General features: G+C 47.0%; 1 protein-coding gene and 1 non-coding gene across 3 annotated transcripts; both read right to left on the bottom strand.

Moving 5' to 3' along the window:
* Positions 1-788: 788 nt before the first annotated feature.
* Positions 789-9,343, bottom strand: LOC129345855 (SH2 domain-containing adapter protein F-like). 2 transcript variants are annotated; one of them, XR_008598625.1, is made up of 8 exons: positions 9,244-9,343; positions 7,258-7,387; positions 6,298-6,522; positions 5,704-5,910; positions 4,622-4,751; positions 3,446-3,565; positions 1,261-2,190; positions 789-1,087 (listed from the first exon to the last, which is right to left on the bottom strand). XR_008598625.1 is itself a non-coding variant. In XM_055003108.1 (7 exons), exons 1-7 carry the CDS (start codon positions 9,319-9,321, stop codon positions 1,983-1,985), a joined length of 1,098 nt encoding a protein of 365 aa, XP_054859083.1. In that variant the 5' UTR covers positions 9,322-9,343; the 3' UTR covers positions 789-1,982. The 2 variants fall into 2 exon arrangements, 1 of the variants encoding a protein (XP_054859083.1); XM_055003108.1 differs by having other exon boundaries at positions 789-2,190.
* A 4,329-nt stretch (positions 9,344-13,672) lies between these two features.
* On the bottom strand, positions 13,673-13,744 carry TRNAH-GUG (transfer RNA histidin (anticodon GUG)). The gene has a single exon. It is a non-coding gene; the product is annotated as a tRNA-His (tRNA).
* Between the last annotated feature and the right edge of the window lie 486 nt (positions 13,745-14,230).

Below are 14,230 nucleotides of genomic sequence, written 5' to 3'. Positions count from 1 at the left end.
CTGGTCTTTATATGTCTCTCTGAAATGAAGAATGTGTCATGGGCTTATTAATAAAAGCAATAAACCCATATTTCTTTGAAGATCACGGCTGGGGGTCTTGATTCTGTGTGAAATTACTGGCTGAAAGGGTTATGAATAAAACACAGAGTACTTTCAAATTAAATCCCTTTTCACTTGCCTCACTGAGAAAACCTGTGTGTAACCAATCGATATGTGTAAGCAGGGCTTTTTTTTCAGCGGGAACGCGGTGGAATGGAGTTCCGGAACCTCTTGAAAATGGTCACATGGCCGGTGGCCCCGCCCCCTAATCTCCAGAGGGGAGTCTCTGCGCCGCAATCTCAACTCCCTTCTGTCTGGAGATCAGGGGGTGGGGCCACCAGCCATGTGACCATTTTCTCCCAGGGCAACCCACTGAGTTCAACCACCTCTTTTCCCAGAAAAAAGCCCTGTGTGTAAGTTTCCCCAATGGGGCAACATCAGCTCTCTGGGGCCATTTCAAGTCAGGTAAATGACATGAAGGGGCCTTAAACTCCCTCCCACTGCACTGAATTCTGGATCCAAATTGGGCCGTTCACACATCTGGGAATTAAGTCTCAGCCATTTTGGGCCCATTTCAGCCTGGATTGGGGCCGAAATGGCCGATCAGGCCTCTGACGGTTGGTGGATCACTCTCCCACTCAGCAGCGGCCCAATCCTGACCATTTTGAGCCCCTTTGCGTTGTGCAAAAATACGCTTTGCATTTCAACTGTGCATGTTTTTTCTAATGGCAAAGAATATCAGATTCAAGGATTATGTATCATTTTATTATTATTTCTTGGAAAAAGTCAGACACAAAAAGACCAGCTGACTAGTACCCACAATGCATCATGGGTAAATTCGTAATAAGGGGGATACAGATACATGCAGAATGCTCCTTGGTCGTAATTCTGTTGCTCCCTCAATTCCAATCTTTTTAGACTTCACTGAATCACTTCCTGAAGGTGAGCTGGTGGGATCATCTGTATTTCTCCCTCTGAAGTTTCCCAGGTGTCAGCAGACAGATGAGTCAAGAACGTCCAGTGCATTCACACTCCTGGGAAAATCTGCCTTGAATTGCCACATGCAATAAAGTCATAGACACATCACAGTTAACCTCATTCCCTCAGCCAAGGAGAAGACTGAGTCTGTTGTGCTGCAGCCAGGTCAATGCCCCCACCCACTTGAAACCCTTTCAGGCTTCGGCCTGGAGGGAAATCCTGTGCATAGCTGAGGATGCTTACAGGATCATTCGGCCAGGTCCGGAGTTGCAATGAATAGGAGACGGAGACCAAGCCTGAGGATGAAATTGTAAACGTAGCTGGAATATTTCTGGGGCAACTCAGGCAACCAAGAGCTGGCTTGCTTGTGCAGCGTTTATTGTGTGATCCTCTCCCGCACTGATGGCTTGCAGACGTCTCTGTAAGCTGTCTCCTCGGGGAAGCTCTGAGTCAGACCTGACTTTAAATGACCTGAAAGGTCAATCCATGAGGCCTCATTCATACATGCAAGTCATTAACCGACGCTACAGCCAGCACGTGACACTCGTGTGTGAACCAGCCTGGAACGAATACCTGATATAATCGAGGATATAGAAAAGGATAAGGGGCTGACCCTTAAAGATGTCATCCGGCCCTGGAATTCCCACTCCTCCAATGTGAGAACGGATCCCCTCAGGGGGGGTCTTGCCTTGAACATGCTGCCAGAGAATCAACTGGCCCTCCAAATGGGGTACGATGCACAAAGAACACCTTTCCCTGCAAATACACAGCAAATAATAGAAGGACCTGGGATTTTTGGTCCCAGACGATGCTCTCTGTTAGCTGCTGACAACCTCAAGAGACCCCCACCCTGCCCCCCCGGCTCTCTGTTCCTGCAACCCAATGCTATCTGGAGTTCCATTCTTTTCTGGTGCTTATACCGCCTGACAGCCCCATTCTATCCATTCCACATCCGCCTCCGGAAGTCACTGCTCGGCTGCAAGACAACTGGAAGATTGTGCGATGACCGGGTAGAGCAAGGACATGTGCTCTGCCCCCTGGATGGGCAGCTTGTGGCTGGCATAGTGGTGGATGATCTCGGGGACGTTGTCAAACGGGGGGCTGTGCTGGCCCAGGACAAACTTGTTATCTTCGGTGGGCAGGAGCTTCATATGAAGGAAGCCGTGGCTGCTCCTAAGTGAAGGGTTAAGGGGGGGAAACAGACGATCAGTTCAGCAAGCAGCTCCTCCGTTCGTTCTCTGCAAATATTCCATCCATCACTCAAGCTACGCTTTGGGGGTTTGCAGTGAAATGGTCTCCCGCGAGGGTAACAGTGCAATCCTAAAAAAGATTACTCCAGTCTAAGCCCGACGGGAGTAACTTTTCTTAGGACTGCACTGGAAATTAGAAACGAAGTGGAACTTTACGCTAATTTGAATTCTGATCTTTGAAACCTGAATTAAGCGCTCTGGGTTTTGCTATTTCAGTTGGAGAAACACTAACAAAATCAAAAACCCTAAATCTTATTCTAAAATATAAAGATTAATGTTAAACGACTTTCCAAATTTTACAAACTTCAAAAAAAGACCTCTAATTCAGCATCATCCATGAGAAGCTGTGTAGCATAGTGGTTAGTATCAGACTAGGATATGAGAGACCCAGGTTCGAATCCCCACTCTCCCATAGAAGCTTGCTGGGTGACCTTGGGCCATACAATCTCTCTCAGCCTAGCCTACTTCACAGGGCTGCTGTGAGGATAATGTCTAAAGGGGAGGGGAAACATAGTAAAACACTTTGTTTCCCCAGGGAGGAGAAAAATTGGGTAATAAATGAAGCAAATAAATAAAATCAATCGGAACTATACATGTGTTAAAAATGTTCCATTTCTGCCAAACAATGCAATTTTCTGGAGAAACTGTTTTTCCTAAATTTATTTTCAGCTCTACAAATATTCCCGACTCCCAGAAGAGAGATAGTTTGGTGTAGTGGTTAAGAATGGCAGGACTCGAATATGGAAAACCAGGTTTGATTCCCCACTCCTCCGCCTGAAGCCAGCTGGGTGACCTTGGGTCAGTCACAGCTCTTTCGGAGCTCTCTCAATCCCACCCACTTCACAGGGTGATTGTTGTGGGGATAATAATAACTCACTTTGTAAACTGCTTCGAGGGGGTGTTAAGTTGTCCTGAAGAGCAGTATATAAATCAAATGTTATTATTATTATTATAATCATCCCAGTTTACTCCTGTACAAAATGCCATCTTAGATAACTATCTAGATCTGGGGGAAATGAGAAACTCGGAGGAGGGAGCAAGCGGGACTGTACTTCCTGGTATCCGAAAGGTTTCTAAGGTCTCTACCTCCACCCACCCCCTGGTTGAGTCTGCACGATACTCCCCAGATATCCACTGAAGGCTAGGACCAGCCCTGCAGAAATAGGACCCTCACTCACTTGAGAGACAGGGAGAAGGCGTTGTGGCTGCTCTCACTGTTCCGTACCAGGTAACTGGCCTCCCGGCACAGCCGCAGCAACCCCTCCGCATCCACTCGGCTCAGGGTCCCATGATACCACCTGTTGAAGGGGGAGGCAATCGTTCAGTCAGGCCTCTGCATGGCCGCTTCGGGAGCCTTCGGCTGGAGAAGCGGGAATACAAATGCAATACAAAAAGAAATGGAAAAGAAACCAATAAATAAAGAGCCAGAGGCCTGCATGGCTCAGGTCTAGGAGCTCCGGGCAAATACATCCAACCATCGGTGCCTCAAGGGGTTCCCGGTCTCTGCTGACACCACAGGCATTGAGGTCCCCTTCAAGGGCTTCTGACCAAACCAGGTGCCATCTCTGATGTGTTGCTAAGTCCCCACCCTAGAGATGCGAAACGACTACAATGCAGCCTGAATTTTCAGTAAAAAGTGGGTAGCTTATGGGGTGTGTTCAACCATGTGCTTCCTCCGATGGAGTAGCATTTCCATTTGGAAGGGCAGGGGGGGAGTGATTTTCACCAATCCCCCTTCCCCCATAATGCAGACTTGTGCTTTGAACTCTATGCTGTCCTGAGGGTCCAATGCCCCCCCACAAGAAAAACATTCGAGAGGAGGGCTCAGTGGGACACAGGACAAGGGGGAAGATGGATATTGCAAAGTCTGCGGCTGGTTGGGTACACCCCAATGATTCTCCATAAGCACTGAGCGATGTCGCTCTATACCTTGGTAGCTCCACACAGAAGCTCTGGGTGTCTGGGTAGAAACCTGGTTCCCCTTTTGACTGGAGATGGCTACACGGACCATGCACCACTCTAGTTTTTCTACGTCTGTGGTTCCCTCTTTGACTGCAGCTGCTGCCATTCTTGACCTGATGGAGTTTTCACTTATGAGGTATTGCTATGGAAGCCCATTAGGACCAAACAGTGTTCGGCTTGGGAAGGAGAGCTAGTTTTTCTACTAACAGAAGAGGTCATACTGAGGACAGAGACTTTGGGGTATATGTTCTGGTGGTACAGATCAGGTGGTGAATGGCATCCATGGTGGGAAGCACTGAGGGTTCCCTAAGGACCATGTCTTGCAATGGAAACAGCCCCTCTGCCCAGTGGGCAATATGGCTTGCAAACCAGCCCTTCCCCAAGCTACTCACGCCTGGCTCTCAAGTGGCAAAGTGGGGTTGACCCGTTCACCAAAAGTCAACCCAGGTTCCACGCTCAGCCAGCACAAACTGTTCCTCTTCTCCGTGCCAGATGGCGCCTGGCTCTTCACTGTCCCGTTGCCTTGGGGTAGAAACATACAGCCATGCATTAATGGAAAGGTAAACAATGGTGGACATTGGGTCGGGGGGCAGTGATGGTGGATGTGACGGAAAGTGATGGTCGATCACAGGGGTGCAGAATGAAAGTGCTTTGCAAAAGAGAACAGCAGATTGCGGGGGGTGGGGGGGTGAGGAACACGGCATCCAGAGAAGAAACCAGGTAAGGCTGTAAAGTACCAGCTTATGATGAGAGACTAACGGGCACGACCTTGCATTTCAGTGGAACATGGTTTAAGGTAATGTACAAGGAGTGTTTTGAACGTGAAAGGGCTATGGAACAAGGACTATTAGTATTTCTATAATTCGGAGTAAGGATGTAAGAATACACACTTTTTCATTTTTATATATTTCCGCCATGAGGCTCTTCTCCCATATTTTGTTATCAGCATGTTTGCTTCTTTTACGCCGTTTTTACGCAACTAGCAGAAAAACAGGCACCAACATTAATGGTGTAACATTTCTAATGAACTTCATTTGTGCAGTATGGGGGCAGGACTGTAGTTTCACCCCAAGGACAGAGACACCACTGCAAGTTCTAAGACTGTTAACGGTGCCATCCCGTTGAGCTCAGTTTACTCAGAAGGGTACAACAACAGCTTGCAAGGAAAGGGTTAAGCAGCTCACACCCCCAAACACACACACCCCTCCCACAGCTGCATTGCACTAAAAAAAACACTGGGCCGGGGAGAGGAACGATCATGGAACCATGGATAACATGTGGGATTATCCCTCAGTCATCAAAAAGAACCACCCCGCTCTCAACTTTTAGGGTTGCAAGGACTAGAAGCTTGATTTCAAAATTTAAAGTAGTTGTCTGAATCTTTCCAGGCACCACAACGCAGAGTCCTAAGCCACCTGGTTACATTTCGTCTCAATGGTGGTAACGTCTCATCCCAAGCTTTGGAGATACCCACCGCTGTCGTCCAGGGGAGCAGACACAGCCATGGAGTCTGGAAGGCTGGAACTGGTGCTCTGGAGCCGAGGTGGGCTGTTTGCAGGCAGGCATCTGGCACTGATGCTCTGGAGGCTGGGTGGTCCCTCTGCATCCGAGCGATCAGCCATGCTATCAAGCTGTCCGACAGGGGGTGGCCATGGTAACTCCCTGATCCCTTCGATCTCAACTGAACAAGATGTCAGGAGAGAAAAGAAAGAACGTTGGAGGAAGGCTGCCTGGAGTCTGGCCTAGCTGACGGCACGCATGCTGAGCACGGTGATGCTTTGAGTAGGGGAAGACAGCCTCGGGGAGCAAAGGGCGCCATACACAGATGGCACTTCTTTGCCTGTCATCTGGCCGAGAGAACAGGGCAGATTTATCCTCGGCAAGGGACGCCTGCAAGCTAATTGATTTGCAGTCAACTGGAAGGAATAAGCAGGACTTGATGTCTGGGTACTGGGGTGAGGAAAGCAGAGAAGAGACTTTTAGATTTAAGGTGGATTTTTTTAAAATGACGGAAGCCACTTGGGGGGGGGGAAGAGAAATATATGTATTTTAAATCGATCAGAAATACCTGCAAATACTCTGGAGATCCGATCCTTCTTCCACTCCCAGGGCTGGTCATATTCCTCGGGCGGCCGTTCGTCATCCTCAGGCAGCCACGAATAGCGAAACGGGACGTCTGGTGGGGGCTTGCTATCTGCATCTATGTTGCTCTCACATGCTTCGTATGGTGTGTCGTACAAGTGCAGAGGTTTTGGAACAGCTGGCCCGTCGTCAGAACCTCTCTTCTGTACCTCTGGGAGCAAAGAAAGAAAAAGTCTGCATTACATTCCTTCTCTTTCCAAGAGCTGCATTTCTGGAATTTCATGCACCCAGTCAGAAACAAATGCCAAGCAATACTTGAATGCCACCCTGTTGTAGGCTGGCCCCAAACCAGGCAGCAAGAATTGCCTTGGATTCTGACTTTTATCCATGTTTTAGTACTTATTTATTTATTATATTTATATTCCGCTCCCCCTACAGAGCAGATCACATCAAGATGTATAAAAAGGTAGCATAATTTTTTAAAAAATCCAATTTATAAAACCCAGCTCACACATTGTCCCTCTTCATTGGTGAATCTGCAAAAGACATGCACACCCCAAAGCTGTTTCTTAGGCTTATATAAACCACACAAAGCTCTTCTTTTGGCCATGCTGATATCCCACACATCAGAAGCCAAAGGGAACTGCATCTAACTTAATCCTATATTGCCAATCCCTACAGGAATGGATGGAAATTTGATTAACAGTGCCATCCTAAAGAGCATCACACCCTTCTAAGTCCACTGAACTCTAAGGATGGCACCGTAAGTTTCCAACCGAAGCAGTAAACAAAAGACAAAAACACATCAGAGAACAACCATTATTTACTACACACTTTCCATTAGCAGTAGATCACTGAACAGAGAAAGGCTGCATGCCCGACTTCAACCGGCACTTATTCTAGACTGTTAGATAAAAGTGGACTTAGCAGGAAATGGGTACTTTACCAGCCAACATTTTCTGAGCTTCGTAAGGTTCCATGTAACCTTCATTTTTCATCCTTTCCTGTTCTCCAGTTGGACCCCCCACTTCTTCTTTGGTATCAAATGGATCTGCATAATCCTCCAGAGCCACCATCTGAAAGCAAGAAGACCACCCAGAGTCAGAAGAGGAGAACTCTGAGTCAGAAACAAGTGACGTCCCTCAGCAGAGCTTTGGAACAGTCACACCGAAGGCCCAGTGCAAAGGATCTCCATACACGCTTTGACAAAGTGGTTGGATTCACGGAGCCACTGGGACACTTCCAGTGCAGTCCTGACACTCGTGCAAGTCCAGGAATTCAGTGGGCTTAGAAGAGTGCCAGTCTGCACACGATAGCACTGCTAACAAATGACATTTGTGGTCTAGTGCCAGAGGGAACCACCAACCCATATTTTTCAAAAGGAGCACTCTAAACAAAACATCACTTCAATAAAAACCATCTTTCAAAGGGAGACTCCAGCATGAAACTACGGAATCAAACTTCATCAATTAAATTGTTTCAACCAGGTAAGGGCTGTAAACAGAGAAGACTCCTTTCCTGCCCACACAGATGTTCCATTAAGTTAACCTAAGCTGGAAGACATATTATTTACCAGTTATGCCGTTATGAACAGGCACGATATTTATCTGGCCTCCTTTTGAGTTTTGCGTAGAAATATCATGGACTATACCCCTCTTGTGTTTCATAACCATTTAACCTCTCCGGTGTTGTTCAGCCCACTAGTTAAAATCCTCCTTCCAAGCCCTGTTTTCCATGCTCCAACTTGCAGATTTCAGGCAAGCGGTTATCAGAGACAGGGCTTTTTCAGCGGTGGCCCCTCACCTTTGGAATGACTTCCTCTGTTTGGCTCATCTGGTGCCTACTGGACAGCACAATCCTAAGCCCATCTACTAAGAATCCTACTGAGTGGGCCTTAGTCCCAGGAAAGTGTTCTTGAGGTTGCACTGTTAGTGTCCTTTTGGTGCCAGGCCACCTGACTTTTAAGTGAGGGGTCCGTCTTTTAAAGTAGTTTTTACGGTCTGCTTCCATCCGGAGGACTGTTTTATGGATATGTTAGAACAACATTCAACAATGTCTTGTTTTTATAGCCCGGGCTTGTTTTTATTAATGGCTTGTTTTAATATCGATCATTCGTACGTTGCAGTTGTTCTTGTTATAACTTTTATTCTTCCGCCCTTTGTGAATCACCAGAAGCAGGTCTCTGCAAAGAGGCAGCATTTACATTTTCTAAATAATAATCAGCAAGGCATGGATTTTATGAAACTGTGATTTTATGGATTTTATTTTATTTATTACTGTATTTTATCTGTTTGTTGTCATCTGCCCTGAGCCCGCTTGCGGGGAGGGCGGACTAGAAATAATAACAACAACAACAACAATAAAAAGATAGGGAAGCTCACAGTACAATCCTAAGGAGCTCTACTCCTGCTGAAGTCTTACCCCCTAAGGGAACTGTCCTTAGAATGTTATTGTCAAGGGGCAGCACCGATTTTATTTAAGGAAGAACCGAGAAAACTTGTATTGGTCTTGGAATAGCAAACATTTTAGCAAAAATATATGCTCAGTGCTATTGTTAAAATCTCACAAGATAATGCTCAATAATATTTTTTGCATATTGGTGTTTAATAATGGGATCTGTTATCCTTATCGTCAATACTTGGCTGTCCTTGTTTTGTGTTATTTCATTTGTTGATAGTCCGCCTTTCTCACTGAGACGCAAGGAGGATTACAAAACTAGAAAACAAAGCAACAAGAAACACTGCAAGGCATTCTGCAAACGATGCATAAAGTGGATCACAAGAATTTGAAAAGAATGGAGTAAAAAACAAGGTAATGTATACAATAAGCCGTGAGATAAATGACAGGCCTGTTCCATTTACAAACACGCCCACCTACACAGTTCAGTTTTATACATGCTGCAGATCGCTAGAAGTAAGGAAGCCTTCTCGACCTTCTCAAGGAGGCCATTCCACCATGTGGGAGCCATAAGAGAGACAGCCAAGTATGGGCAATTGTTGACCATACCCATTTGCAGGAAGGCAAGTTTAGAAGGTTTTCCTCAGATGAGGGCTGCTGTCACAAGAGAGTGTCTTGGGAGAGGAGGTCCTCTATATAGGTGGCTTCTAGGCCAGGAAGGACACCTTGAATTCTACTCGGAAATTAATCAGTAACGAACGACGGCAGATTAGGTGTAAAATGCTGGCTTTGCATAGCTCCCACCAGCAATCAAACTGCAGCGTTCTGTAATAACTGAAGTTTCCAAGTTTTCTTCAAGGGCAGACCCACGGAGAGCACATTACAATAGTCAAGCCTCAAGGTAATATTGCCTTCATATTACAAAGGTAATATATTACAAAGGTAATATAAAGACAGTCTTTACACTGACAGTGACAATAGAGGAACTCAGGCCCACTGAAAGAAAGGAAGTTTTCCTGACTTGGAATAAGAGAGAGCTGGAAAGAAAAGGCGAAGGTCCAACCCAAGCTTGCGCTGCACACCCACACACTGATCAATCCACTTCTTCCTTGTTCTGTCGTCAGACCTACTAAACCAGATTAGAAATTTCACACCACCCACAAGAGCTGAGAAAGTGAGAATTCACTATTTTGCTCTCCTTCCCTGCATTGAAAGAACAGGTGGCTAAAGGTAACAGTGCAATCCTAGGAAGAGTTACTCCAGTCTAAGCCCATTTAAATCAATGGGCTTAGATTGGAGTAACGCTTTTTAGGATTGCACTGTAGGCCAAGGTTGTGCATAGGCACTGGAGACACAAGAAAGTAGATACTGAAGGCACAAGAACCCATGGTGTGACTGAGAGATTGCGTCATGGATTGAGGATAACCCCCTACACACACGGGCTCAAAGCTCTGATCTCACTTACCATGCAATTCTTAAACAGGTCTACTCAGAATCCTACCAAAGTCAATGGGGTTTATTCCCAACAAAAAGTTCTTAGGACTACGCTAAGCAAACCCACTTTGTCCCAGCCTTGGTTTTCCCAGTGCAATACAGGGATCTATGAACTGATTTACCTTACAAGGTTGTTGTAACAGTATCTCCTATGAAATGCACTCTGCTACCTATTATTTTTATTACTGCTACCTATTATTATTATTTTATTCTAGGATGGTACACTGTGCAGTGCAATCCTAGGCATGATTACTCAGAAGTAAGTCCCCTTCACTCTCTAGGACGTCAACCTTAAGCTACCTGTAGCAAAAAAAACCCAGCTATCCCTTCACTTGGTAACAAGCTACCCTCTCGAGACTCCACCTCCCCACCAGTAAGATGGAGAAATGATTAAACCTGCCTACCTTATAAGGCTGTTGTGATGCTATGCCCCCATGCAAAGCATTTTGAGCGGACCAGAAGAAGCTACCTATTAACCATTTCATTGCAAAAAATGCTACCTATTATTTCATTGGAAAAAAGTTATCCGTTATTTCATTGCAAAAGATGCTTACTATTTCATTCCCTCTCACTGCAAAAAGGCTACCTGCTCTTTTATGGCAAAAAAATTGCTACTATTTCATGGCCAAAACTGCCACCTATTAACTATTTCATTGCAAAATATGCTATCTACTATTTCACTCTCCGAAAATGCTACCTATTAACTATTTCACTGCAAAAAGGCTACCTACTATTTTATGGCCAAAAAAATGCTATTGTTTTATGGCAAAACAATGCTACTATTTTATTGCCAAAAAGCTACCTATTAACTATTTCACTGCAAAAAATGCTACCTAGGAACTATTTCCTTCCCCCAAAATGCCACCTATTAACTATTTTATTACAAAAAAAAATAAATGCTACCTGTTAACTATCTGATTCCAAACAAACGCTACTGTTTGAGTGCAAAAAAAAATGCCGCCTCTTCAGTATTTCAGGGAGGCCGGCTTGCGACCTTCCCACCCCGCAAGCCTGCAATCGCTGCGACAAAGCCGGTTGCCCTTCCTGGAAACGATCCCCACCGGAGACCTCGGCACTTACTCCCGAGTCGCCCCACGGGGCCGCGCGCCCCCGCCTGCCTCCCGCCGCCCGCCCCTCCCAGGGGTCCCGCCGCAGACCTTCTCCGCCTCGGCGGCTTCCACGCGGATGAGGCGGCGGCGGGGCGAGCGGGCGCCGGCGGGGCGAGGGGCGGCGGGGCGAGGGGCGCCGGCGGCGGCGTAGGGGTCCTCGAAGTCGCGCTCCCGCTGCAGCCGGTAGGCGGCCACCAGGTCCGGGCCCGGCGCGTAGTCGGGCTGCGGGGGCGCCGGCTTGGCGCTGCGGAAGAGCAGGCGCTCGCGGAGCCAGCGGGCCATGGCGCGCCGCCGCCCGCCGCCCCGAGCCCAGGCCAGGCCGCCCCGGCTCCTGCTCGCCGGCTGGGCTGGGCTGCGCTGGGCTGGCTCGGCCGGCCGGCGCGGAGTCTCTGTGCCCGCCCATCTCTCCAGATCGCTCCCCCCGTCCCTCCCTCGGCTCCTTCCTCCGCCTGGCACCCCTAGTTCCCCCTGCGGTCCTCTTTGCTCCATTGCACGAGCGGCCCCCGTGGCCCGCCTCTCCCCTTGCACCTGTGCATGGCTTAGGAACAGCCCCTGATGCACGTGTGTATGCCTCTCCCATTGCACGAACAGCCCCTATCGCACCCGTGTATGGCTCTGGCATTGCACAAACAGCCCCTGTTGCGAAACAGACCCATACTGCACGTGTGTATGCCTCTCCCATTGCACGTACATCCCCTATTTCACACGTGTATGCCTCTCCCATTGCACGAACAGCCCCTATTGCACATGTATATGGCTCTCGCGTTGCCCAAACAGCCCCTATTGCACGGGTCATTGTCTCTACCCCTGCGTCTGCATCACAGGAATGTCCAGTTATCTATCTCCTGAAGGCTAAACTTCTCCCCTCTTCTTTGGTATGTAGGCAGAGAGGCCCTGCGGGGACTAGTTATTTAAGACATGCATAGAGAATACTCTTACTAGTGTAAATTCATGATTACATGATTGAGCTAAGGTCTCTACTAAAATTTGCTAATCCTACAATGGCTCTCCCATGGCAGGGACACACACATTCCTTTGTACCAACAACATACATTTCCCATCAGTCTTCATCATTGCAAACCCCAGACAAGCCAGTAAAACCAACTGGCAAGGATTCGACACTGGGTTAAACGAGGACTTAAGACTCTCTGACTCTAGTGAGTCTCTCTGTGTTTGTCTATGTGACTAGTTGAGCCAAGCTACAAGTGACGGCTGACACAGGTTGGACACTTGTCAGCTTCCCTCAAGTTTTGGCTGGAAATGTGGGCAGCTTGGTGGAATGTTGGACAAGTGACAGCTGAAAAGTCCATTGGACAGCAGTCGGAGAGCCAAGCTGCAAGACCAGGTCGCCTACAATTCCCTCAAAACTTGAGGGAGGCTGACAAGTGTCCAGCCTGTGTCAGGCGTCACTTGTTGCTTGGCTCTGATAGTCCGCCTTTCTCACTCAGATTCAAGGCAGATTACACTGTGTAAATCCATATGATCAACAGCTGGGACATTCAATAAACTACAATAGTATGTACAGAGAGTACAGAGAGTGCGGATGAGATTTGAATTTTACACAATTTCTTTTCCCCCTGTGGTTCCTGTGTTTCCTGGCCCTTTTGACCCTGAGGATTCTCTATAATTATTATTGTTTATATCTGCTACATAAAACATTTACCTAGTAGGGGATCACTCATTGCATATATAAAGAAGTAGATATAACTGAAATATCACACAGGGAACTTTGGAGGGGAGACAGACCAAAAAGTGAATAAAATACAATTTTTAATTTAAAAAATCTGGAACAGTAAGAATGCCCTGCCAGCTATCTCAGCCACCGCAAGCCGTGATGTTTCTTAAATATTTTCACCAAATGGGGCCTCCGGCAAACACCCATGGCTTTCGGAAGAAAGTGTTACTGCTGAAATTTAAAATATTATGTATTTAAGTCCTTTGCAGTGCAATCCTATGCAGAGTTAGACTGGAGCAACTCTCTTTAGGATCGCACCCTTATTGTCCGTCTTTTTCCCTGGGACTCAAGGCGGATAATGCAGAGAGACAATTTAACCTACCAAAATGGGGCTTTCAATAAACAATGCAATAGGGTTTGAATTGAAGATTGCTGCCTGCAGCGAAGTACTTCCTGCCTCTGCCTGCCGTACCTGCTGGTATGCTTTGATTTAAAATTGTCCTAGAGAAAGTAGAAATGTTTTTCCACCATGGGTAAAATGATAGGTTCGTTACCATTAACTTTTCCCGAGTAAAATGTACTTTTTCTGAATTAAGTTTTTATCTGGCAATGGTAGCGAAGCGCTATTAGGGGGGAAATTAATGTTTCCTTTTGCAGTGCAAATGAAAAATATTTAGACCCACTTCTGCCGTGACTCGGATTCGAACCGAGGTTGCTGCGGCCACAACGCAGAGTACTAACCACTATACGATCACGGCGAGCTACCGAGGATCTGGAAAATTGTTGTGCACGCTCTCTATTCATGTTCACTTGTCCATGACATCATCGCGCTTCTAATAAGCGATTGGTTGTATTATCTTCCTTTGTTCCTTTGCGAGGCCTTTTCTGCGCGTGCGCTGTATCAGCTGGTTTCATCAAAACGCGCATGCGCTATACGACCATCGCTTACGAAAGGGCTCGCGTTTTGAGCGAACGGGACACCGCGGTAGCGTTGTGTACGCGCAAGCTTTGAAATTCCCCTTCGCACATTTCAGCGCCCGGAAAAGAAAAAGGAACGCGACATAGAACGTACCAAAAGTAAAAGTCGCCACCGTTCTGTTAAAATGAGATCAGAGGAAAGCCGAGGCAAAAATTAAAAGCCTCTATAGTTTATGAGCGAAGAGCAGAGTCGCTCTATCCCCTGTAACCTCTATAGTTTCACCCTTCGTCTCACATCCGTTGACTTCACTCCGGAAGTCCTTGCG

This window comes from Eublepharis macularius, chromosome 18 (assembly GCF_028583425.1).
Source record: "Eublepharis macularius isolate TG4126 chromosome 18, MPM_Emac_v1.0, whole genome shotgun sequence".
NCBI classification, from domain to species: domain Eukaryota; kingdom Metazoa; phylum Chordata; class Lepidosauria; order Squamata; family Eublepharidae; genus Eublepharis; species Eublepharis macularius.
The sequence above is the reverse complement of the archived record's forward strand: the minus strand, read 5'-3'. Positions and strand labels throughout refer to the sequence as shown.

Excerpts from the sequence above, each read along its gene's own strand:
- LOC129345855 (XM_055003108.1), bottom strand. The coding sequence starts at position 9,321 with ATGGGTATGGTCAACAATTGCCCATACTTGGCTGTCTCTCTTATGGCT. Across the intron at positions 5,911-6,297 it reads GATCTCCAGAGTATTTGCAG|TTGAGATCGAAGGGATCAGG; the intron begins GTATTTCTGATC and ends CATCTTGTTCAG. Across the intron at positions 3,566-4,621 it reads TTGCCACTTGAGAGCCAGGC|GTGGTATCATGGGACCCTGA; the intron begins GTGAGTAGCTTG and ends CCCCTTCAACAG.